A 25,957-nucleotide genomic window follows, 5' to 3' on the forward strand; every position below is an offset into this window, starting at 1 on the left:
AGGCGGGGGTGGGACCGGTTCCCTGCGATGGTGGGGTTACTAGAGGTCAAAGGTGCAGTCTTGCCGAACCTGCTTTGGCTGGCTGGACCCGCTGGGACCGCGGAGCGCAGCCCCGCCCCGCGGCCCCTCTTGCCACCTCCTCTCGCAGCTCTGCGTCCCCAGGGGAGGTTGGTGCCGCGGATGCCCCAGGCGCAGCTCTGCTTGCGCGCGCCAGACGCAGACTCACGGCCAAGGTCTCGGGCGCTCTCCGCTCGTAGTCCCGAGGTCGCTTCGGGCAGGGAGCCGGAGCCAGCGCAGGAGGGAGGAACAGGGACCCGGAATCAATAAAGGGAAGGACTGGAGGGAAAAAATGACGAAGGAACAAGTTGCTTAATTCCACTCAACAGGTGGTTGCGTGCGTCGGCCGAGACTTGGCAATGGCCACGTGTCTGAGAACCCCAAGTTTGACTCACTGTTCCCTTTGGAGAGTGTCGCCTGGTATCCCTCTAGCGCTGAATTCCCAAGGTAAGAGAGAGCCTACCCCGTCACTTGGCAGGCCCCGCGCTGAGCGCTGTACCCCATTATCTCTTTTTATTTCCCCGAGTGCCATAAGCTTGGGGCACTGTTAACACCCGAGTATTGCGGATGACGGAACAACCTTAGAGAAGCTGGGGGGGGGGGTGGAGGGGGCTTTGCTAGAGTTTTACTGCTAGTGGCGGAGCAAAGACTCCAGAAGGGACTGTGCGATCCTGAAAAGCCCAGGCCACAGCCCACAGCCCCTCAGCTCTGCCGCGTCCTTGTCAAGTCACTCCGTATGCACCTGTCGCGGGCCTCGCTGGGGGTGGGGGTGGGGGCTCGAGAGGAGAAGGACCAAAAGGGTGCCCAGATGACTCTCCTCCATCCTGACCCTTGGCTCGCGGCGCGGAAAGCTCACTTAGGGCGCACTTTGGAGAGGGTAACCCTCCTTCTCCGGGGATCGCGTCCCCAGCGGGCGCGGCTTTTCGGGGCAATGTCCCCCCTGGGGCGGCAGGGGCGAGGAGAATCTGGGGTCTGAGAGTGGACACTAGCAGGAAGTGGGGTGGTGGGGGCTCGGCTGCCAGCAGGGCGGGCGGGGCTGGGCGCGAGGCGCGCGTCCACGCGGTGGGTGTGTGCGGCGCTTTCATTCAAACTTTGGGGAGCCTAGGTTCCAGCGTCAGCGAAGGTGTAACCAATCAGAGTCCGGGGACGGGAATAAATTATGCAAATCACCATCTGGCGATGGGTCAGATGACTCCCATACTTTAAAAACTACCTCGCCGGGAGCTCCAGGAGTGACAGCGGCGAGTCCTGGCTTCCCCGGCGGGCGGGCGGCCCGGGTGAAGGCACCTCTAGTTCAAGCCCCTTCATACTCCCCGTCCCCTCCTCACGGCTCACTTTAGCCAAGTTTTCCCCTCCACCTTCACCTTCAGCTGGCTAAGGCCACCACTCTCTCCCTGGGCGAGAGAGGGCTGCCCACTCCGGGTCTTACCAGCGCGGACTGCTGGAAACCCCGAGAGGTCTTCTTCCTCTTCTTCTTCTTTTCAGTCCTGTTTCGGGAGAGGGGGTGTGGCGGGGAAGGATGCGAAACTCCGTTCCTCTGCTCTGCCTCTGGAGCGTCCATTGTTGCTTTGCGGCGGGAAGCCCCACACCCCCCGGTCCGGAGGGACGGCTGCAAGGTAACGTGCACTTACCCTTATTACCCGCCCCCCACCCCAGCTTCTCCGGGCCATGCCCCCTCTCTGTCTCGCCGACGCTTTTCCAGCCCCTCCCGGTGCCTGCGAAATCCGCTTTCCTTTCCCACTGCCCATTCGCTCTTCCTCAATCAGCCTTGCAGTTCACTTGTTTCTTGGCGCTCCGGGCGTGCACATCCCCAGCAAAGCATCCGAGAAGCCGCAGGCGAGTGTGTGCGCTGGCCCGCGCTCGCCCTCTCGCCCCACCCCCTTCCTTGATAAGATTCCCTGGATCGGTGCTGTCCAGCCAGCCGAGTCGGCTGCCGGCTGCTCTTTAACCGTGTCCTTTGCGAGGCGAGAAGGTTGTTAGAGCTAAGTGGCTTGGTGCCCTTCCTTCTAGTCTGGGTGTAGGTGTTGGCAAAGTTGGGCGGCAGGGGTAGTAGCTGGCTCTGGTGTGATTAGCGCTTGCCGAGAGCGTTCGGTGAGTAACTTGTGCCCAGAAGCTGCTGGGCCCATTCCCCCAGGTTGCCAGCCTCCCCCTCCCCAACACCCTTTCCCATCCCCGCTCTTCCTCTTCCTACCTCTCTTCACCTTCCTCCTTGTAGCTGCTAGCTTTTCTTCCAAATTCCTTTCATCAGAGGAAGCCTTGCCCTGGTGGAGTGAGGGTAGGATCACCCATCCGGGTGCCAAATCTATTAGCTAAGCAGTGGAGAAGGGAGATCTCCCAAACTCCACCCCATTATTTCACCTTCTTCTACTCTGCTGAGGTTGGGCCAACGATGCTGGTCCATGTCAGTTTATGTACTTGTGGGAGGGGTAATTTGAATGAACGGGAAAGCCTTGCTTTACTTAACATGTTCCAATGCTAACTGGAACTGAGACCTGGGGTAGGTCAGGTCTCTAGCTCCTGTCCTGTAAATCGGTAACACTCCTTCCGTGTCACGTGTTCTGTGATTCCGAATATTTGTGGGCCATTCTCTCCGTCGAGAAAGTATGCCTGCTCAGTGCCAGGCACTGTTCTAGGATCAGGGGATGTGATGTGGAACAAGACAGATGAAGACCCCTGCCTCACGGAGCTTGCATTTCAGTGGTGGGAAGACAGACGGCAGAACTAATTAAGATATGTAATGATACTCGGTGGGAGAAAAGTAAAGCAGAGGAGGAAGGAACAGGGTGCTAGGGGAGAAGGTGGCACAGTTTTAATCTGTGGTCTGGTTTCCCTCACTGAGAAGTTGACCACGGAGCAAGGAACCGAAGGAGGTGAGAGAATGAGCCATGAGAGCACATGGGTAAGAATAATCACAAATTCCCAGAGGTTGAAGTGCCCCAGGCTGGAAGCGGTAAGAATGAAGCCGGAGAACTCTGGGGTCAGAAAAGGCCGGATGCTAAGGTGGAACTTTTATGTCAGTATGTGGGTTTATCCACAAATCTGTCCCAGGAAGCCAGCAGACTTCTCTCCTTTTCTCCTAGAATTCCCCATCTGGTCTCTGTGAGTAGCTATCTGGGTGATAACTGGGGAGGGACACTATTTTTGTCCATGGTTCAAATTTCTGCTGGTTGGGGCTTTTGTTCATTACTTTAATGGCAGTTAACCCGAGGTCTGCTCATGTATATTTAGTTGCATTTTCTGGAACCTTACCCTTTGTACATCTGGTGTATTCTTTTCCTCCCCACTGCCCTCTTCACCACCACCTTCTCTACTGTTTTGCTGTCTCTTTCCATGATGCCATTTGCCCACCCACTCTGGGATAAATGAAGCTCCTGGTTTGGTCATTTGGTATTTTTTCCCTTGATTTCTGGGTGACAGGAGAGTTTGATTTTTCTAATTTCCCAGCCTGTTATCAAGAGGTAGTTTCCTGGATGGCTGAAAGAATGCTGGATGGGGTTCCTTTATGACTGTCCATAATAATGTGGTGATGATAGTGCTTCGTGTTAAAAGGGCATAAGGGCACTGTATGCATTGAAAGTTACGATTTTGCTGCTTTTATGAATTTCCTCATGGCTCAGTCACTTACTTAACAAACTAAAAGAACGTCTGGCCCATGTTTAGCACTGCAAGAGCCCTGATGCAGGAGGTGTTTGAAGTAAGTGCTGGAATCTAGCTGGCAACGCTAGAGGAAGCCCATTGTATGATAGCGGATGGCTTTTTACCTCTAATTCCAAAATCCAGAATCTCTCAAAATTGGAAAATTTGTTTGGTAATTTGTTTGGCAGCGAGACTTGGCCTCACCGGCCCTGAACTCATGTGGCAGCAAAAACTGATCAGAACTGACACGAGGCTATCGATAGACTTGATTTCTGCCCTTGAGCGTGAGTAGTTTCGTATTTCCCTGCAGAAATTTTAGTGTGTTTGATTACTGGGGAATGCCCCCAGACCCTACTGGGGATGTCATGTACTGTGTGGCTTATGTGCCATGATGCCTTTCTAAAATCTGAAAAGAGCTGAATTTTGAAACTCGGCTGGTCCCCAGCATTTCAGCAAAAGAATCGAGGACGCATACTCTCTAAAAGTAGCCACTTGAGCGTAGGAAGGAGAACTCGTTTTGGTAAGGAAGAGGAAAGAAAGGTAAGAGAACCTATTTATTTCAGAGTCACAGTAATTAGTACCGATGGCTAATATTCTTAAATTCTGAGATGTCCCTTTATAATATCTTTGCAACTCTTCCGGGAAATGAGGAGAAAACATTCAGCAGGTATAAAAGCTGAAACCCAGAGGATTAGGTAATGTGCTCAAGATTGAACTAGAACTAGACTCCAGATCTCTAACTACCCGAGCCTACTAGATGCACCCACGCTCTGTTTCTTTCCCCCAGATGAGCTCCGTACGCCCAGGAATGTACAGATTGTTGCCAAACCTCTTGTGAGATTTAACCTCCGCACCTCTGGGGACTCAGAACACGAAGGATGCTACCTCTCCCTCGGCCACAACCAGCCCTTGGAAGACTGTGGCTTCAACATGACAGCCAAAACCTTTTTCATCATTCACGGATGGACGGTGAGCCCAGTGGAGGGAGCTCGGCAGCTTGACACAGATTTGGTTGCCTTTGTTTTGGTCAATTAAAAAGAAGGCTGGTACTTCCAGATTCTACTGTCTCTCGCTCTCTCTCTTTTCTTGTGGGCTGCTTGTGTTTCAGACAGCTGTGAAGAATGTAATGGGCACTTCGCTGAGGGGGCTATATGGACGCCAGCAGGGTGGTATTTAATGCTGGCACGCAGCGGGCTTTCAGAAAGTGGCTCTCCTGAAGGCAGCGGCCCAGTTCCACTGGCTCTTAAGGGGCCCTCTAATTACACTTAATTACATTGGTCAACCACTGCCTCGCGGGGGCCTTCCCTCCCTAAGAGCTGAGCTGAACTGCAGCAACTTGACTGGCTCCGAGAGTCTATGAAGAGCCAGCTGGCCCAGATCGCTGGCCGCCGTTGGCATGGTGCCCTCCTGTTTGCATAGAGATGGCTCCGTTTAAAGGCACTGGGGCTCTTTATGCGCCCTAGCTGAGCAATTCACATTGAAAGGCCCATGACAAACTTCAACAAAAAAGGGCTTTAACGCTCAGCTTTAGAAGCTTTTGACCAGCGAGGGGTTTATTCATTCCTATAATGATGGTCTGTAGGAAAATGACACTATTAAGTGAGCAGGTTTCTGCCTGGGCTAATTGAGGGGGGGACATTCCTTCTTTTAATGATGAGAAATTCATATCCGTTACATGCTTTCTGGGTCTTTAGGTCTATCACCAACTGCTGGGGTCAGGCCTTGTGGGTGGGGGCGCCTGTCTACCTAATGTGACTGAAGAGGTGGTCAGGGGCTTGTCTATCCATCCTGATCCCACAGCCTACAATTAGAATCATGCAATTGAACCTTTTTAAGCCCCCCTGTCAAAATGCAAATACAAACTGCCTGCAACTTCCAAATGGGTTGCATTCCAGAAAGTTCTTTTGTAATCTGGAACTTGGAAGAGCTTTTTCCCATAGAAGCAGGATTGTAAATGGCGTTTGGGTTCCCAGGCCACGCACAGAAAACCTATTTATCTAATAATGTACATGTGGATAGGTTTACAACTGGACCTAGTCACTATTTATAACTTTGTTTCTGTGGGAAAATGTGTTCTGAGTTCTAATTTGGGATTCCAGGGACAGATCTTCCCTACTCTGGGGTCAAGAGGGATGGCAGAGATCGGTTGTAGGAAGGGGTCATTTGTTAACTGTGCATCTGCCTAGGAGACCGCGTCTCCTTGCGTCTCCAAGAGAAAAGCTAATTCTCCAGGGTTACCCTTTCTACCTACCTTTGAGGCCTCTTGCTTGTCTGTGACAGGGACTCAGGTTAACCTCAGGCCAGTATCGCCACCAATGTTTATCTCGTAATGGTCCTGTTGGACAGTGGGTAGCAGCCTAAGACACCAGCTATGAAAATTCTGATGGGAAAAAAAAAAAAAGATATAAAGAGCAATGGAAGACAAACACTCATGCAGCAGTCCTGTCTGTGGCGGGCCCTGCTCAGGTACAAATGTCTGGTGCCTGAGCAGCCATTGCGAACGTTCTGGAATTGGCTGGGGAGAGGGTCATGGAACTGAATTCCATATTCATCAGGATTCCTGAAACCGACAAGAAGAATTTTTAAAAAAGTCCTTTTTTCTTTGCAGATGAGTGGCATGTTTGAAAATTGGCTATACAAGCTTGTGTCCGCCCTGCAGATGAGAGAGAAAGAAGCCAATGTTGTGGTGGTTGACTGGCTTCCCCTGGCCCATCAGCTCTACACAGACGCGGTCAATAACACGAGGGTGGTGGGACACAGTGTTGCAAGGATGCTCGATTGGCTGCAGGTAAGGGCTTTTAAGAGCAGGATCTTGAACCTGAACCTTCTTGAGAAAACACAGTTCAGACTGTGTTCCAGTGAACTTCAGGCGTCTGAGAATATCTCTGGGATGCAAATTTTTACTGAATTAAGTATTGCTTGAAATACTTGAAGGCTGGCGCTTTGGGAAAGCTTTTTAGTTATTGATATACCTCTGGATTCTTTTCTGTTCTTTTATTCGCCGGAAGAATATCTGCCTTATGGGTTGTTACTTGCTGATGCCCTCAGGTTGGGAATGAAAAACTTCCTGGAGTCTGTTCTTGCCTCTGAAGGGTGGCTGTCCTCAGGGGTGAGGAGAAGGTTGGTTCCCACAAATGCAGCCTAATGCCACACTTAAAATATTAAGTGTGGAAAATATGTCTTGAGGTCTTAGATTTACTCTCTATAGGTTAATGATTTGCCTGAGATCACAGACTTTCCTGGGGGCAAGGGTGCGCTGGCAAAGTGACCCCATTATCTGGGCAATTCCAGCCTGACTTTCCTTTTGCCCCTGGAATCTGATGAATTCTGGCAGCATCTGGTCAGGGGTACTCTAGCATTACCTCATTTTTCTGCCTAGGTCGTTTTGTAGAGCTTGGTGTCTGAGCTGTGGGACCAAAGTCCCACCTCGGCACCCCTGCCAGGAAGTGCCCTCTCAGGGTATGGTGCTTCAGCTCTGGGGTCCTGGGTGGGCTTGTGGTGAGCAGATCAGCAGCTCCTGGGGCCTAAGAAGCGAGGAAAGAGTAGGCTGCTGCAGGCTGTGGCTGGCACTTAGTCTCCAGTGAGTCTGGTGGCTTTGATTTCCACATGGCCACCCCCACCTCCTGCAGTGCCAGAGAGAATGGGAACGTAGCCAAAGGGTCAGGTATGTGGTTTCTAGTCATAACCTCCACCCTGCCCCCAGCACTTGGCATTTAAATTGGCCTTCCCCTCACCTGGCTACATCCCTTCCTTGTCTCATTGCCGGCAATGAGGGCCATGCCCTGGGAAGTCTCTGTCCCTGGTTCCCGTGGCTCTTCCTCATCGCCATTGAATGGTTGGTGACCGGTGGGCTCGGGACCACTGGCTGCGCTCACACACTTTTGTGGTTTTCTGCAGGAGAAGGATGATTTTTCTCTTGGGAATGTTCACTTGATCGGCTACAGCCTTGGAGCCCACGTGGCAGGGTATGCTGGCAACTTCGTGAAAGGCACGGTGGGCAGAATCACAGGTAGGGTCTGCTTCCTGCGCTGACGGCTGACCCCCGAGCTCCCCCGGCTCCTTGGCCAAGCTGGCTTTTCTGAACTGGAGTGTTCCCAAAGAGGCAGCATGAGGGAGCCATACAGGGTTAGCTTTGGAAGGGACCCTGGGGATATGGAATCCAGAACTTTGAAAAGTTCTTTTCAGTCGCAGAATCCCTCTTTCAAGTTGAGCTTGTGTGGGACCCTGATAAATGAAACAGACAGAAGGGATGTTCTGGTCGAAGCTGGATATATGGTGGGTAGTGTTAGCTTTGCTCTTGGGCCTTCCCCATCCCCAGAGAAATCTCAGGATCCCAGAGCACCAGGGAACCCACTTTGAAAACCGCTGGCCTGGTCTGACAGGCAAGGAAACACCGAGAGGCAAACAGCTAATAACTGAAAAGTACAGAACCGCAGTGGGTCCTGACCTATCAGCCTTTGAGGCTCACTCTTTTCTCCACCAGTGATGCTTAGGACCTCAAGGGAAATGAACGGGTGGTGGAGTCGAGTTTGAATTCTGCCTTATTTCTGTTTCATCCACCAAGAGCCTCTTTCCGATGTTTAGCTGGCACATTTATTAGTGATAATTATCTGTTTGGAATGTGCCGCTTGAGATTCTCTTCCTCTCTGTCCCTCTCCCACTCATGGTCTCTCTCTCTCTCTCTCTCAAAATAAATAAATAAACATAAAAAAAAAAAAGAGGGCTTGGGGTGCCTGGGTGGCTCAGTCGGTGAAGCATCTGACTTCGGCTCAGGTCGCGATTTCATGGTTTGTGGTTTCAAGCCCCACGATGGGCTCTGTGCCGACAGCTCAGGGCCTGGACCCTGCTTTGGATTCTGTGTCTCCCTCTCTCTCTGCCCCTCCCCTGCTCGTTTTCTGTCTCTCTCTTTCAAAAATAAATAAACGTTAAAAAAATTAAAAAAAAAAAAAAGGGGGCTTTCTGATATTGGCACCCAGGTTGTCAACAAAAAATTGTGTTTCCCTTTTGCTGAGCTTTTGATGTGTGTTTGGATTAAATCATTTAATGATTTAAAAAGTGTGAAAGATTTTCCTTCCCATTTTTATGCTTCCTCAAATCTGTAAACAGAGCTACCTCTAGGCTGAAGTTAATGGCAGATTTGTTGTCCTAAACCTTTATCTTCCTTCCAGAATTCTTTTATTTGTCTTTACTCCCAGCTTCCCTCTCACCTCCGAGGTACCAAGGCCCAGCTGCTCACCTCGAAGGAGAGATTTGGTCAATTTCTTTCCTGGCAGTGTTTTTATTTTAAAACAGGACTTGGGAAGAAGGGAGTCCTTAGCTAAGAAATAATTTAGTAAAGGGAGAATTTCAGGTTTTAGCAGCAAGCAAGTGGGGTAGATTTAAATATATATGGATATTTGTAAAATTTTATTGGCTCACCTCAAATCATCCCGGGGCTTCAGTCTAAGGTACACACACACACACGTATACACACACTCTCCTTTAGATCCAATTCCTTGATTTAGCACAGCTTGAGAGCCTCATTTTTGTTTACCAAGACTGTGGGGCCTAATCATCCCGGTGGACAGTGATAGTGTGGCCGCACACGACTGCTCGTTAACCCGTTGCTGGCACAGCCCTGTTGGGCTGTGAGCCGCTCTGGGTTCCACGGTCCGAGCGACTCCTCCTGGCCCCCAGTGAGAGGCCTGATGCTGCAGAACCAGGCCAGCCGTGTTCAGACTGCAGCTCATTCAAATCCCCAGCCACCCCTCCCCCTCCCCGCCAGCCCGGGGTCATGGGCAGCAAGGACAGGTTGCAGATCTTTCCTTATTCTCTTTCTAAAGCTGCAATGAGCTGGGGAAGAGTTTTCCAGTTCTTTCCCCCTGTCTCTTTGGGTGGCAGCTGCTGAGATGGGGGCTTTGCTGACCGAATGCTAATCAGTGCTCCGTGCTGTCTGCACGCAGCATGGGGCCTGCGTGTCCCAAGCATGGTCCTCTCCTCCAGCCCTTCTCTGCGGGCAGGGGCCTGAGTGAGCCCGGCGGGAAGAAGTACCCTCTGTCCAGTTGCCCAGCAGCACCTCAGAGGGCATGTGGCTCACCTGACGGGTGCTGTTGTGCATGTCCGGTGTGGGGGAGGGGCATGGATGTTCTTCTCGCTCAGTCCGCAGACTTCCCCTGGGTCTGGGAACCACGTGGTCCCAACTGGTAGTAGGACCAGACTGTAGCTCTCGTGGGGTCCTAAGGCCCATGATGCTGCTATGCAGAGGCCAGCAGGGAGACACCTGAACCCTAGTCTTGCTTGGGTTAGGGCTGTGGACGGGGGTTTGCCAGAGTTTTACCTTCTTAGGCTTTTGAGAGAATTCTGTGCCTCACTAGGAAAGAGGTCCTATACTTCTCTCTCTTTTTCTTAAATTTTTTAATGTTTATTTACTTCTCCAAGACACGCTGCGGTGGGGCAAAGGGGGCCTTTTGGCTTCATTTTGCGGATGGGGTAGTAGGAACCAGTGCTTAAATGACAGGTGCAACATTTTACACCCTTAGTAGCAGAGCCAGGATTCAGACCCAGGCTGTGGGGTTGCAGAGCCTGCCCTGGCCACTGTGCCACACTGCCTCTTCTTGGTTGGTGAAGATAAACCAGCAGTGGGAACCGAGCGGGACCTGCCCTGCCGGACCAGAGTGCAGAGGCTTTCCCGGGCGTGTGCGCGTGTGCACCCGTGTGTGGTTTCCATTTGCTGGACGGAACATCTTGGAAGGTGTCTGACCGAATGGAAGAAGGGCTGGCTCTCCACCTTTTCTTTTTTTGGAGGGGACAAGCTCTCCCTCCCATCCCTAGTTGAAAAAAAGTAAATCGTACCACTTTTCCCCAGAGTCTGTGAGCCCTGGCTCTGTGTCAGGCTGGGTCAGTCTGGGTGGGTGAAGGCTCAGCCTGCCCCCCCAGCCATCCTTTCGAGAAGCCCTGTCAGCTGCCTGCATTCCTACAGCACAGCTTGGTTTCCATGGCACTGACCGTCTGGTGGAGACTTTTGTTCACATCAGGCAAAGAGCCCCTCTCTTGTATTGGTTGCAAAGCAGAATGTTCCTCTCTCTCTCTCTCTCTCTCTCTCTCCCTCCCTCTTTTTTTCCTTCCAGAAAACATAGCAAGAGGCAGGGGGAGGCTGCCTGTGTCAGTCCTGTAGCCCTTGGCAGCCTCTGAAATGAGTCATCGTGGGCTGTGCCGGGGGGGTCACTGCTTTTGTACCATCCTTCTTGTGGGCCCTGGGCTGGGGATGAACCGCCAGGCAGCTCGGGCTTCTTTTCTGCCTTGGCCATGCATATGCATTTATCTCAACTTCTTCTGGAGCCCGCTTGCTTCCACCAGCCGCCGCAGCTCTCGTGAGTGACGGATTTCATAAGCTTACCGTCCACTCCAGCCAATAGCTTGGCCTATTGCTTGGCTTAAAATCACCCCCGTCAGGCCTCACAGGGTGCTCCCTGGTTCTAATGCACTGGGATCTGGTGGGTTCTTTTACCCATCTCCTCCTTTAATGACTCTGTTCTCCGTCTAAACTCCTCTCCCACGTGGTGTTTCTAGATCAGGGTGCCTCGACCTCAGCACTGTTAATGCTTTGTTGTGGGAGCTGACCTGAGCATTGCTGGATGTTTATCAGCCACCCTGGCCTCTGCCCACTAGACGCTAACGGCTTCTCGTCCTCGTCCTTCTCCCCCCCCCCCCGCAACTGCGACAACCAAAAGTGTCTCCAGACATTGCCAAGTGTCCCCTTAGGAGCAAAATCACACCTAGCTGGGCACCCCTGTTCCAGGCTCAACAGACCCCCCCCACCCCTTATAGTGCACTGTATTCTCAGCTTTTTCCAGGTCCTCTTTCTGTGTCCATAGGGCGGAAAGCCTTCTATGCGGGCATGAACTCGGCTCCCATAATTACTCGAGCTTGGCAATAGCAGCTGGTATATCTCACATGCGCTGTATGGATTACGACGTTCAGGTTTAATTTGACTGACGATGCTGAAGGTGGGAGAAGTTTTTTCCACTCTAGTTCACCTCCTTTCAGCATCACCTGGGGGTGCTTGCCAGTCAGGATCTCTGCGGGGCTGGGGAATCTGCATTTCATGCTTTGCAAATTCTTTTTTTTTTTTTTTTAATGGTTTTACATTCATGCGGTTCCAAAATTAAAAGATGGTGAAAGTCTTTTATTGTTGTTACCATCTGCTCGGTTCCCTTCCCTGCCGTCTCGCCCAACACACATACACACAGCTAGCCAGGGGCTTGTGTGTCCTTCCAGAGTTTTCTGTAGCTACATGATAGAATTTGAATTTTCAACAAGCTCCCAGAGATATTTGTGCTGTTTCAAATGTGAGAACCGATTCTCTCTACGTTGCCGCTTGCCTGTCTAATGCAGAAAGTGTGCAGGCAAAAAGATTTCTCCTTCTTGCTGCAAAACAGAGGAATTTGGAGGCCTGGGATATGGATCCTCAGTGCATCTCGTGTCTGCTCTCCCCCCCCCCCCCCCACGTTGCCTCAATCTCATCGATCCACCTTTGGGCCTGATTCATAACTAAAGGAAGGGGAAAAGGAAGTCCAAATGCAAATAGCTCGGTTTGGGGAAACTGAGTCCTCCCTCCAGAAGTTGCAGGTAGCTTAGTTATTCTGTAAAGGGGCTGCTACATTAAGGCTGCAGAAGGCTCCCAGTGGCAGAATAGATGGGACGGCTGGCTTAGTTCAGCCACAGCCAGCCCGAGTTCTTTCTAGGAGTGCTCCAGTCTGACAGTCTGTGGTTCCTTGGAGCTGTATGTCATTGTGACTCAGTTGAGTTGTCAGGATAGGTGAGGGCTTCAGAAGAAAGCAAAAGTTCCTCCAACCGCAGGCATCCCACGGTTCCAGATTTACGGGGCTTGGCTCTGAGGATGGCTTCTCTGTGCACACTTAGATTTACTTTTCAATCAAAACTCCAGGACTTTGCACACGTGATGCAGCTGCTCTTGGCTTGCTCTGCTGCTGTAGGTTTGGATCCTGCCGGGCCGCTGTTTGAAGGGGTGGACATCCACAGGAGGCTGTCCCCCGACGACGCGGACTTTGTGGATGTCCTCCACACCTACACACGTTCCTTCGGCTTGAGCATCGGAATTCAGATGCCCGTGGGCCACATCGACATCTACCCCAACGGGGGTGACTTCCAGCCGGGCTGTGGACTCAATGATGTCTTGGGGTCAATTGCGTATGGAAGTGAGTTCCTTACTTTCTGCTTCATACAGTGGTTTGACTCGGTTATCGCATCTCCTCCTAAGTCAGCCAGAGCACGTAGTACTCCCAACAATGTTCATTTCGCGATGCCCACTCCCCCCACGGGGGCGGCCGATCCCGTGTGCAGTTTATCTTCCTGCAAGTCTACTAACAGCCATCTGTTGGTTTCTGCTTTGCCCTCTCATGCACTGAGGACCCAGTTGTTATTGGCTAATTTCTTTTTATAAGAAAAGGAATATATAGCTGCTGGGAAAAGCACTGTAGAATCGCCTAGAGCAAACAGTAAGCCTCTTCCTCCAGCTGCCTCTTTTACTCTTTAAAGGTAGGCAGTATGAACAATTTTGTGTGTATCCTCCTGGTCTTTTTTCTTTGCAAATTCATTTGTGTGTGTGTGTATGTGTGTGTGTGTAAGATTATATTTTTTAAAATCACATTGTCCTGTAATTTTCCTTTTTCGGTCACTATATATATTATATATATAGTCACTATATATAGTGACTATATATATAATATATAGATATATTATATATATAGTATATCTATAATATATATATAGTGAATATTCTTAAACATCAGAACACATAGATTTACTTATCTTATTCTTTTTATTTTAAAAGAAAGGTATTTTTACATTTATTTATTTATTTTGAGAGGGGGGAGGCAAGTGAGCAGGGGAGGGGCAGAGAAAGGGAGAGAGAGAATCCCAACCAGGCCCCACACTGTCTATGCAGAGCCCAGTTCGGGGCTCAAACCCACGAACCCACGAGATCATGACCCGAGCTGAAATCGAGAGTCGGATGCTTAACTGAGCCACCCAGGCGCCATCCGCCACCACCCCCCCCTTATTCTTTTTAAAGGCTGTACAATATTCTACAGCATGGATGCTCTATAATTTAATTTTTTGTGACATTTTAGAGAATTAAAACCAAGATGAGGTCTCCATTCACTTACGATTTACCTTCCGGATGCCTGAGCCTGTTCCCAGCAGACTTGGATTGAACTGAATCTGCTGCCGAAACCCATGTGTGGCTGGAGTGACCAACCCCTTTCTGGATTTCCCATTTTCTCACTCCCTCTGGTCTCGGCTGTATTGCTAAGTCTTGGCCCCTATTGGCTCCCTCTACTCTGATGCTCCGCCCTTTGGATGTCCCGCCCTGTCATTCAGTCTTAAGACTGTAGCCCTCTCCCAATGTGATAATATTCAAGTAGCCCCTGCAAAGCTTGGAGGTCCAGCAAGGACCTCTGTCAGATGCTGGCATTCCTTAAGACTAGTAGTGTTACTGAGGAGGGGGTGGCTTTGTCAAATTTTTCCTAAGGTCCTGGGATTTACCGGGCTGTTGGCTGTAGCTTCCGGTTACAAGAGATAGGACGTACCGTGGGCATGGAAATCCCAGTTACGCTCCTAACTTCGTAACCAACCGATCATGTGACTCTGAGCAAATGGCTTCATCTCTGTGGGCTTTGAGGGCACAATGTATATTTGATGAGAGGCTCATCCTGCCGGTCCCCCCCTCCCCCAGCAATCACGGAAGTGGTGAAATGTGAGCACGAGCGGGCCGTACACCTCTTTGTTGACTCCCTGGTGAATCAGGACAAGCCGAGTTTTGCGTTCCAGTGCACGGACTCAAATCGCTTCAAAAAGGGGATCTGTCTCAGCTGCCGCAAGAACCGTTGTAACAGCATTGGCTACAATGCCAAGAAAACCAGGAGTAAGAGGAACAGCAAAATGTACCTCAAAACCCGGGCAGGCATGCCCTTCAGAGGTAACCCTCTGTCCCCACAGTGTCCTGAGGAGGGACCTTCGTCCTTTCCCTTTGTCTAATACCATGTTGTGGAGCAGGGCACGTCCCAGCCCAGGAGTGTGGCAGGGCACAGTTAAACCAAATCATTGCAAATCAACGATGTTGTGCGTGCCCTAGGAAAGTCAATCTTTAAAAATAAATGGTGAGGACTCCTTTTGTGATGAAAACCATCGCTCCATGGTCGCAACATCAGTATCTTAAATTTGTATTGAGACGGAAAATTGTCATTTCTTTGCAATTAACTTTTGCAAAGCTATTTCATATTTTTCTCATGATCGTCACAGCAAATCTGAGGGAGGACCGATAGGGCATCAAAATGAGGTCTTGCATTTTTACAACATGTGAGAAAACCATAGGGTTTTGCCGATGGTATTTTACATGTGAGGAGGCTGGGGCCCAAAGCGGTTAATACCTTGGTCCTTAATTCAAGGTCACACAGCTAGAAAGTTGCTAGGTTGGAATCCCCGAAAGAGTCACTGGACTCCAAGTTTGGGGCTCCTCCTATACTGAGGTGATCCCTTATGCCATTGGACTGAAGATGACAAGAGGGAGGCTGGGCTGGACCAAAGGGACATTAGCCCCTAAAAACTCAGTGTCGTGAGTGACTCAGTTTGGGTCAGCGTGTCCTGAGATGACCGGCAAAGTTCACAAATGCCTTTGTCCCACTGTCTGTGCAGTTTACCATTATCAGATGAAAATCCACATCTTCAGCTACAAGAATATGGGAGACATCGAACCCAACTTTTACGTCACCCTTTATGGCACCAACGCAGACTCCCAGATCCTGCCTTTGGAAATGTGAGTCCCGGGCTCCCTTTAATGAGTTCAGGACCGAGAACGAGTCCGGCTAAGAATGAGCGAGCGTGGGAGCGTGCGAGCCAGTGCAGGGGAGTGCAGCCTGAGTGCCTGCGGGAGGGGCTGGGTGGCTCTGTGGTCCACACTCTCCGCCAAGCCCTTGACTCAGACCCTTTCTGGGAAGGATGCTCCAGGATGAATCAGCAGCATGAGAAACTGCTGGGTCAGCTGGACAGAAACTGTTGCTTCGTTTCAGGCAACGCCTGACACCTGGGGCTCTGGGAAATTTGGAACATAAATGTTATCCCTGCACCGTTTCTAATGATCTGTGGGAGGGGCACATGGCGACCGGTATATGTTTGTTAAGCGCACGCGAGGTACAAGGCGCCATGCCAAGTCATGTTGGGACTGCAAAGTAATGTCCTCAAAGTACTCACTTCCCAGGGCTCAGGGTCTAGCTGGGGGACCAGGTATGTATGCACACACTCACCTCCATAAATGGGATGGGACAGGTCCCCCCAAGGGTCACATGATGGGGACAGGCAGGAAGGGGCTGGGAGTTCAGAGGGAGGTGAGCGTCTGTGGGCTCATTTCTCTGCAGTCACCATGTGGCAGGTGCTGCCACCGTGTCACCCCTCACGGTGGGGCAGTTTTCCAGGTGGCCAGGTGGTGAGACCTGCTTCTATCTCCCCTTGTAGAGTGGAGCAGATCGGGCTGAATGCCACCAACACCTTCCTGGTCTACACCGAGGAGGACCTTGGAGACCTCTTGAAGATCAAACTCACTTGGGAGGGGGCAGCTCAGTCCTGGTACAACCTGTGGAAGGAGCTTCGCAGCTACCTGTCCCAGCCCCGCAGCTCTGAGCGGCAGCTGAACATCAGGCGCATCCGGGTCAAGTCTGGGGAGACCCAGCGGAGGTAAGGGCTTCGCGACCTTTCTTTTGCCGCACCTTGTCTTGGCTTGGAGGACGGGGGGCTTCTCCTGGACGGGGCTCCCTACGAGCACTGCCCTGATGACCTGTTTGCTGTGGGGTCCACACAACCAAAGCCTTCGCTTGCCCCTGTGCCGAGCATACCAGAGTGTCAGGCCTACGGAGCCCCCACTGCTGAAGTCTGCAAGAGGCCCTGATTTCCCCAGACCCTTTGAGCATTATATCCTTCCTTCCAAAGCTCTGAGTCAAGGGTATGGGGTGGGGCCCTGACGTCAAGTCACAGAGAATGCTCTATGCCCTGCCAGCGGGCAGTTCCCCAACGAGTTTTAACCTCAGGCTTAGAGTGAAAACTCTAGACCTTTATGTATCATCCCCTAAAATGGCGCCTTGACTCTCTGAGCAAACTTCTAAGCAGAAGCCAAGGAAGTCTGTGGGACCTTTGTCAAAAGAGGAGGGTTTCCTCAGCCATATCTTTCTGCAGACCGCTAGGAGGTCACCGCCAGCCTGGGGATGATAGGAGGCAGGCACCACCCTCCTTGTACCTCATCTGGTATTTTCCCCATCACGGTTCTTCATGTGTCCTGTTTCCATCCATCGCCTGCGGCATAGTGTGGCCTTAGGGGGAGAGAGGCGGGGGTCCCTTGTCTGAGTGATTCTGGTCTAGAAGTCTGTGAACTGGGGAGAGCTGAGGCCTCTTTGCACCCTACCCCTGTCGCTGGGTTACAGTAGATGTATTCTCCAACTTGACTAGATATTATGGAATCTCCGTCCAAAGTGTTTAGACCAATACAATCTAAAAGTGAGAGCCCCCTTTTCCTTTCCTCCTCACCTACACTGGAGGGGACACTCTTGCCATTCTGTTGGGTGTGAACTGGTCCCTTACTGTTGCTTTAACATGTTTTAATTTCCTGGTTGAGATGAGATGGCTCACCTCTTTATATGTTTATGGGCCATTTGGGCTTTCTGGTAAAGGTTCTTTTGTTTTTAAATGTCTATTTATTTATTTTGAGAAAGAGAGAGAGTGGGAGGAGACAGAGAGAGAGAGAGAGAGAGCTCCAACACAGGCAGGGAAGGAGCAGAGAGGGGGAGGGACAATCCCAAACAGGCTCTGCACCATCAGCACAGAGCCTGAGGCGGGGCTTGAACTCATGAACCGTGAGATCATGACCTGAGCCAAAACCAAGAGCCAGACACTTAACTGAGCCACCCAGGCGCCCCTCTGGTAAAGGTTCTTAAACCTGTTCTGCAGGTGGCGTTCGTCCTTCCCATCGGCATCAGGATCAGGTATCCCATACATCGGTCAGTCGTGGGGTCATACGAACGCCACACCACAGAGGCTGCGGTAACCCACGTGGTTTGGCTGTACGTTAGAGTTGAAATGGTTATTAGACTAGTGATTTTTTTCTGCGACCTTGGTTGAGCATTTTCTGACTCACAGCTGCATCCAGTTATGCTTGTTGATGGGTGCTCATGAGCACCCCACTGGAGGTACATTGAATTCCTCCATTTGAGGAGACTGTGGTCCACCATAGATACGGGAATCCATGAACAATTCAAGGCAGTGTATGATGCGTAAAATAAGACGACACATTTATTATTAACTCCATGCCGTGCATAGGAATGACAACAGCAAAGGCAACACCTATAAAACAATATGCTTTTCTATTAAGGTCAAGGGCTTGGGCAGTCAGGGAGACTTCAGAGAGGCTATGCCTTGAAAGGCAGGCAGCCTTTTGGATGGACAGACAGGTGGAAGGTGTGATCAAAGGGCTGCATGAACCAAACCACGGGAGATGTCAGAGTGGGACACGGCAGCAGCAATGAGGGGTTCTGAAGATTCTGAGTCAAGGTGTGGCATGATGAAAGCCCTTTTCTCCTCACTTGGTCCACTTTGGATCCAGAAAGCACCGTCTGGCTAAGGCACGGCAATGTGCCTCCCCCACTTGAGTTTTGGCTACATTAGTGGTTTCTTCTTCCTCCTAGGTTGACCTTTTGTGTGGAAGACCTCGACCACACCAGCATATCCCCCGGCCAAGAGCTCTGGTTTCACAAGTGTCGGGATGGCTGGAGGATGAAAAATGAAACCAGGTAACCAGGGACTTTCTCATAGGGTCATGCGGTACCTGTTAGGTCACCTAGCATGTGCTGGATATGGGTCTGGGCGCTTGGGATGTAGCAGTGAACAGACCAGATACAGATCTCCTCTTTCGTGAAGCTGACCTGTTGGGAAGAGATAGACCAATCCATGGAATATGCAGGACATCGGAGGGCGTTTGTGTCCCTTTGCCCCTTGGTCCAACTCCCCTTCAAGATGTTCACAGACCATGGTCCTGCTGGAGTCAGGCCATCTTAGGTTGAACTTCTCCATAGTGACAGGGGCTACAGGAAGATTCCAGGGTTCCTAGCTTCCTTCTGGGTGCCAGTTTGGAGTGGGGACCCAGGTGGGAGGGAAAGGGGAAGAGCATGGTATAATCCCCATTTTTAGGTTTTCTGGAGCCTGGGTGGGTGTCAGGGATAGTGATCAGCTCTCCCCCTTTTGGAGAAGCAGGAGTGCTCATGTGTATGACACTGAACCAGACAAAAGGCACGTCTTGATTCTGTGTCCCATGACCCCATGCCGGAGTCCCATTATTTCAGATTTGAGGAAGGCAGATCTCATGGTGTGAGGCGGCAGGTGCATCCAAAAGGGAAATTCATCACAGAGTCTCTGAGCCTAAACACCTGCTTCTGGAGGACGGAGATGGGCCCCTCGATGGCTTCCACCACTTGCCCCAACTGAGATTCTGTATAATAATGCAGCCTCCATACACCGAGCACACGACATGTGCCCACCTGTGTTTAGTGCCTTTTCTATGTTAGCTCATTTACTTGTATCACCAGCCCCATGACATTGGTGCTGTTAACCCTGTGTACTATTGTGGACCCTGAGGCTCAGGGAAGTTAGGTCACTCTTTCCAGCTCCCCCAGCAGGCAATGGTAGAGTGAAGATTTGATGTTGGTTTATTTTAAAGCCCGTACTCTTTCTTTTTTTTTTAATTAAAAAATTTTTTTTATGTTTATTTTTGAGAGAGAGACAGAGCATGAGTGGGGGGGAAGGATCAGAGAGAGAGAGAGACACACAGAATCCAAAGCAGGTTCCAGGCTCTGAGCTGTCAACACAGAGACTGACATGGGGCTCGAACATTCAGGATGTGAAATCGTGACCTGAGCTGAAGTTGGAAGCTCAACTGACTGAGCCACCCAGGTGCCCCGTCTGTACTCTTTCTTGAGCATGGAGGGTTCACTTACTCAGATAAATCACCTCATTTTGATCTGGGTATCAATTATCAAGCAGCTGCACCCATTCGGGGGGCCCGTGTGATGAGCCCTCTGCCAACCCTGGGGACCAGGCTTCATCCTGGCTGCTCTGTGTCCTGTTCAGGATCACCAGCCTGATCACAAGCTTGGTGATCACAGGACGTGCAGGATTCTGAAAACTGCCCATCGAATGGCTCAGTCTAGTGCAGGCTCATAGGATATTCTGCTATAATAATAACTTTAGTTCTTTACGTTCGTATTCAGATTATTACCTTTCCAAAGTGCTCCCCCGTGCATCAATTTCATTGACCCTCAGAATAGCTGTGTAGATGGTACACACCCAGGAAGGATCACTGTTCTTATCATTATTGTTATGATAACATATCTTATGATAAAACATTTTCTTCTTCTTTTCCGCTCGGGAACTTTGTAACAGCTGAGGATGTTATGTTGATACTTATGTAATGTTAGTACCTCATCCCACCTCATTGAGAAAGCCGGTCATTACCCTCAAAAGAACATAATGCAATAGAAGACTGAGTCATGCATCGACACTAGGAAGTTGTGACAATCCCTAGACATAGGTTATGCCTTCGGTATCCTCTCACCTGATGTGGATACGGTTCACCTATTCACCGATAAAGAGACTGAGGTTCCAAGAGGTTCAATTGCATGTTCATGTAGCTGAGACTAGAATCAAGATCTCTGGATTCTGTCTTGCCCCCTTCCTGCCACCCTACAGTTGCTCTCGTATTTCTGGATCAAGGCAAAGAGGATCATGGATAGTTTTCCCTGCATTTGTGTGTGTGTTTGTGTGTGTGTGTGTGATAGGTGTGTAAGAAAGCTTGAACTTGTGGCAAACAGAGCACACCCTCAGTACAGGCTGCACGTTTGCCGAGCAAGCCAGGTGAAGGTGCCAAATATCTCTTACATGGTTCCTTTCAGCCCAACTGTGGAGCTTTCCTGAGGGGCCAGCGAGGCCCACTCACACCCGCCTTCCAGACACATGGAGGAAAGTTACTGCTGAGGACCCACCTGATGGAAGGACCCCTCTTGGCCTTGACCCTCAGGCACTGGCAAGAGACTGTTTGCTGGGCCCAGGACCTTACCTCCTATGACTGTTGGGACTTCTCGCCGGAGGGGACCATACGCTGCTGTTCCTGCTGTTCCTGCCGCTCTAGAATTGCTCTAACTCCAGACCTGTGTGCAAAGGGTCGGACGCCCGGGCCTCCTGCGCACACTGCACTGGTTTCTGGGTGACTGGATGAGCCTGTGCTTCGCCTGACAGGGGACACTTGTGAAAGCGCATGGAGGACTGTCAGCTGCCTGATCTGAATGGCGGGGAGAGGTCTTTCCACTGGGAGCTGACTCGTGTCAGGATGGGCAGACCCATGATCTCATTTGCCCAGAGGGAGGGCAGTATAGATGTGGGGAGGTGGCGAGGCCCTCACTGTTGGGGTTCGGTGGGCTGCATTGATCAATAATCATTACATTGCAGGCATTCCGTCCTGCTCCCCAGCTTACTCTCTAAAGCACACATCATTGGGTGTCTTGGTTTTCCAGTTGCTTATTGTTTGATTGGACAGATGTTTATTAAGCACTTAAACTTGATTAGCACAAGGCAGTAGACGTATTAGTAAACCTTTCCAGACTCGGAATCTAATGGAGCTGGGATTTCTAGTCTCCCTTCCAGTTTAGGTGATCCAGGAATATACATGGGATGAAGGGCACAATGGACACCGGGAGGGCTACAGGGTGTAAGCCTCGGGGATCCGAGGCTTGAAGTGGTTTCAGCTATTTCTTGTTAGTTAACGTACACACTCCCTGTAAGAGCGACATGTTTGATCACTTGCATGGAAACGAGCAGAGTGCCACACGTGCTGGGGATGGAACAGTGGCCCATCTCCAAATGCGATTGCTTCAGAGCAAAATCTCTTCTGCTTGGGGAGGTAGAAGGCATCATATATCTGTTATACGTATCTGTTCATACAGAAACCAGCACCTGTCAAACAGAGCTGGCGCTAAGATTCAATGGAATGCCTTTTCCTCTGTGGAATATCTTGCTCTAATAGCAGTGCCTTCTCTGTGTTGAACTTAGAAAAGCCTCCAATTGTAGATCTTGACATAAATGAATATATGCGATATCTGAGAAACTGGTTTATACTTTTCAAAAGATTTGCATGTGCATCACTTCGCTGGAGACTCACAAGAGGAGCGCAAGGCAGCTAATGTCTGTTTTACAACACGCAGGCTTAATGAGGTTCAGCCACATGCCTAGATTTATATCCCAGGTCGGTGGTGGAGCCCAGTGAGGACCCAGATTTCCTGGAGGCAAAGTCCGTGGTATGTTCATTCCTGTGACTTCCTCAAGATGTCTACAGCCTTTTCACCCCGATATGCCTCAGAGGTGACAAACAAGGAGCTGGTTTTTGGAGGCATCCATTAAACCATAAACCCTTATATTAGTATATAGCCAGGAGAATAAGAGGTTGGGCTTTTTATGGACGAGATTTATTTGGAAGGAGGTGTGATGTCAAATTGGGGAGAAGAGTGATTTTTCTTTGTACTTAGGTTTTTCGAAAGATGTTGTTTTAACCTGTGTTGTGCCAAAGTTGTGTGATTTTCAATGCCAAACTTTTGAAGACGTAACCAGTCAAGTCTTAGTTCAAGGTGTTTTCTTAAATTGTGTGCTTCTTCTGTTGCTTCTGTGAATGCTTTCTAGCCAAAGTGGAGCTTCTGTTATTGGCCATGCCTCCTGATTACTTCTGCCTTCTGTTTTTAGGAATGGAAGCCTCGGGAATCAAATCCTCAGTGGGTCCTGTATTTATACATTTGACTTGAAGCCTTAGTTGTATATAATGATGCTTTTTTTTTTTTTTAACACTTAGAGTACTATTTATTTCTCCAGTGTATATAATGTATAAAACCAAATATATGGTTAGTTTTTATTTTAAAATTAACCAATTTCAAGATTAAACATTTTTAATAGGAAAATAATAAAAATCTATATAACTCTTTGTGGTCTGGCCTCTCAGTTCTTAACATTTGAAAGAATTATGGCTGCCCAAGCCTAGAGTTTGACGAAAAGTGACCTACATATAAGCTATGATCTCTATTTGGTACTAATTATTGGTAGGAATTGGGCAACAGCTTCTTTCACTAAAGAACAAGAAGGAAAACTGTTTGAATGGCAGAAGTGCCTGAAGTATATGTTAGGAAAAAGGAGGGGTGGCTGCACGTTGGTGCACATTGCATGGGACCCAGATAACAGTAACTTATGCTGTAACTATGCAGGTAGAAACTGAATTCTCTATTTTATTAAAGTCTCAGTTGGTATTGAGGCTCGGCTCCTTAAAGCAGGGTCCAGGCTCTAAGTTTTTGCTGTTCCAACCCCAGGGTGTTCGCTTCATCCCCACAATCCAAAGTGTCCCCCGTCAGGTCCCCTTCCAGCCCATGAGAAGGAAGAGGAGAAGAATATTGAAATATTCTTGAGCTATTATTCTTGAACTATTTCAATATTGAAAATATTGAACTAGATGAAGTTCATATTTGTCAAACTCTGACATCTCTTTCTTATGCCTCTTGCTTTCTTCACTACACAATGTCAAGGGCACTTCTCTTGTTGCAATAGAGCTTAATGGTCATTTTGTAAATGGCCACAGAAATGTCCGTACAGTGAGGGGACCATCATCTTTTCCTTAGCTGTCCCTCCATGGCTGGTCATCAGGTCCACGTTCCTTCCCTGCCCCCTGCGTTCCCCTGGTGCCTCCTTTCCTACTGCACACTCTCATGTGGCTGCAAGCACTTCCCCTCCCCTGCCCCTCGGACGTTCCCTTTTCCAAATTTACTTGAGTTTCTACTCCCTCAACCCAAGCCCTTGTTTATTCGGTGTAGCTAACTCCCAAGAGGGATTGTTGGAAGCTTTCAACTCAGTCATGCTAATGTATCAATGGCTAGTAAGGTTTTAGCCAGTCCAGAGTCACTCCCATTGTCAAAATAGGATGCTTGTTAACCCAAATTAATCTTTGATTTGCACTGAGGTGGCAGGGAAAATCAAAAGGAAGGTTTCCTGTTAGGGCAGGAAAATATTGGGTCAGGGTGGTGGTCCTGCTTGGGAATCTTTCCTCCAAAAAATATTGCTGTTTTGCGCAGTTGATCCCCTGCCTTCACTCCTGACCTATAGCTCCCGGGAGCACCTGTATTTGTTTTTTCCCTCCCCCTCCTCCCCAATAGTTTCCATGGGGGCAGTAGTTGCCATGAGAAGTGGCGAGAGGTGTCGAAGCTATCTTTTGTAACTGCGGGTTTATCTACAAATTAGGGATGGGTTCTCCTAAAAAGATGAATAAGTAAAGGAATAAAGGTAAAACAAACTAGTGTTCACGTCACTTGTTCTAAACACCTGTGGTTAGCAATATCATTTAACCTTGACTTTCTTTATAGCGTGCCCATGTATGTATGTGTTGTGACGGGGAAGGGCTTCTGAAAGAGTCTGGAAGCTAGGACAGGTCTAAGCAGGCAAGGGCTCAGGCCCAGAGAGCAGCAAGGAGTAGTTAACTGGCCCAGCGTTAGTTATGGCAGCCCAAAAGAATGCACACTCTACCTGTCTATACTTTCACGGGAGGTGGGTGGTCATGGTCAGATGCCATATGTGAACCTTGCAAGTGTTGAGGCCAGGAACAGAGGCTGGGGTTATTTCACTGGGGTGTGGAAGGTGGGAGTACACTTTATTATGATTTTTAAGTGTTGATTTATTTTTGAGAGACAGAGAGAGAGTTGGGAAGGGGCAGAAAGAGGGGGACAGAGTATCTGAAGTGGGCTCTGTGCTGATGGCAGAAAGCCCAATGAGGGGCTTGAACTCACAAATTGTGAGATCGTGACTGGAGCCGAAGGGTCTGCTTCGGTGAGCATCGGTGAGCTTAACCAACTGAGCCACTCAGTTCCCCCACCCTTTTTGGGGGAGTACCCTTTATTTTTGTATTTTTATTTTATTTTTAAAGTTTATTTGTTTATTTTGAGAGAGAGAGAGCATGGGTGCATTCAAGTGGGGGAGGGACAGAGAAAGAGAGAGAGAGAGAGAGAGAGAGAGAGAGAGAGAATCCTAAGCAGGTCCCGTGCTGTCAGTGCGGAGCCTGGACGCAGGGCTAGATTCTCAGAATGAGATCATGACCTGAGTTGCAACCAAGAACCGACGGCCTAACCAACTGAGCCCCCCAGGCGCCCCTGGAACACACTTTAAAAGTAAAGATATCTTGCCTGCTGCCCTGGTCAGTATCTCAAGACAACTTCAGTGCGATGGTTGTGAAGTCAAAGCCTCAGCGATTTATTGGGAGGGACACCATCGTATTGTGAGCTCAACAATCTATTTATTTATTTATTTATTTTTTGGTCAGAGATATCAGTCCTACTGTCTGTCCTGGGTCTTTTTTAAAGATAAACACAGCTTTCCTCTTTCTGACTGAGCTACCCTAAACTCTCCATGCAGGCTTCTTCTGGCCTGTCAAAAAGAGACCCTCAGAAGGGTGGCTTCATAAACCCTACAGCCATCTTCCTGGTGATCAGGCAACTCTTGTCTCTCCCTCCAAGGCGGGCTTCTTCATTAGCTGTGCTCCTGCTTCTCCCTCTCCCTTGCTTCCTCTCCCCTTCCCCTTCCCCTTCCCCTTCCTCCCCCCTTCTCCTCTTCCCTCCTCTTCCTCCCTCTCCCTTCTTCCCTCCCTCTTCTCCCCTCTCCTCCTCCTCCCCCTCCCCTTTCTCCCCATCTCCCCCTCCCTCCTCCATTCCTGTATCTTTGGTGAAGTATCTGCTCAACTCTTTTCTCCCTTTTAGGGGAAGTTGTTTGTTTTCCTATCATTGAACTCTGGAGGTTCTTTACATGTTCTGGATATAAATTATTAGACATATGACTTTCATATACTTTCTCCCAGGCTATGGTTTATCTTTTTAGTCACCTAACGGAGTCTTCTGAGGAACGATGTTTAAAATTTTGACGCACGATGTTTAAAATTTTGACGCAATACAGTTTATCAATTTGTTCTTTTATGGATGTTGCCTTTAGTATCATCTGTAAGAAAAATTGACCTAACTCAAGGATACAAAGATTTTCTCTTCTGTCTTATCTAGGAGTTTTATAGTTTTAGGTTTTACATTTAAGTCTATGATTCATTTTAGGTTAATTGTTTTACATGGTGTGAGGTATTGATCGAAGTTCATTTTTTTTTGCATACAGA

General features: G+C 49.5%; 1 protein-coding gene across 2 annotated transcripts; it reads left to right on the forward strand.

Annotated features, from left to right (window-relative positions):
- Positions 1-211: 211 nt before the first annotated feature.
- On the forward strand, positions 212-22,650 carry LIPG (lipase G, endothelial type). Of its 2 annotated transcripts, XM_007080535.3 has the most exons (11): positions 437-504; positions 1,543-1,673; positions 4,481-4,662; positions 6,302-6,481; positions 7,591-7,702; positions 12,669-12,890; positions 14,429-14,671; positions 15,388-15,508; positions 16,204-16,422; positions 18,420-18,524; positions 20,679-22,650. In XM_007080535.3, the coding sequence occupies exons 2-11, from the start codon at positions 1,577-1,579 to the stop codon at positions 20,698-20,700; spliced, it is 1,503 nt and encodes a 500-aa protein (XP_007080597.1). In that variant the 5' UTR covers positions 437-504; positions 1,543-1,576; the 3' UTR covers positions 20,701-22,650. The 2 variants fall into 2 exon arrangements, with proteins under 2 accessions (XP_042818723.1, XP_007080597.1); XM_042962789.1 differs by lacking the exon at positions 1,543-1,673 and having other exon boundaries at positions 212-504.
- The last annotated feature ends 3,307 nt before the right edge of the window (positions 22,651-25,957 follow it).

Source organism: Panthera tigris, chromosome D3 (genome assembly GCF_018350195.1).
Source record: "Panthera tigris isolate Pti1 chromosome D3, P.tigris_Pti1_mat1.1, whole genome shotgun sequence".
Taxonomy (NCBI): Eukaryota; Metazoa; Chordata; class Mammalia; order Carnivora; family Felidae; genus Panthera; species Panthera tigris.

Coding starts and splice junctions, on each gene's coding strand:
- LIPG (XM_007080535.3), top strand. CDS start 1,577: ATGCGAAACTCCGTTCCTCTGCTCTGCCTCTGGAGCGTCCATTGTTGC. Junction 4,663..6,301: donor TCATCATTCACGGATGGACG/GTGAGCCCAGTG, acceptor TTTTCTTTGCAG/ATGAGTGGCATGTTTGAAAA. Junction 16,423..18,419: donor TCTGGGGAGACCCAGCGGAG/GTAAGGGCTTCG, acceptor TCTTCCTCCTAG/GTTGACCTTTTGTGTGGAAG.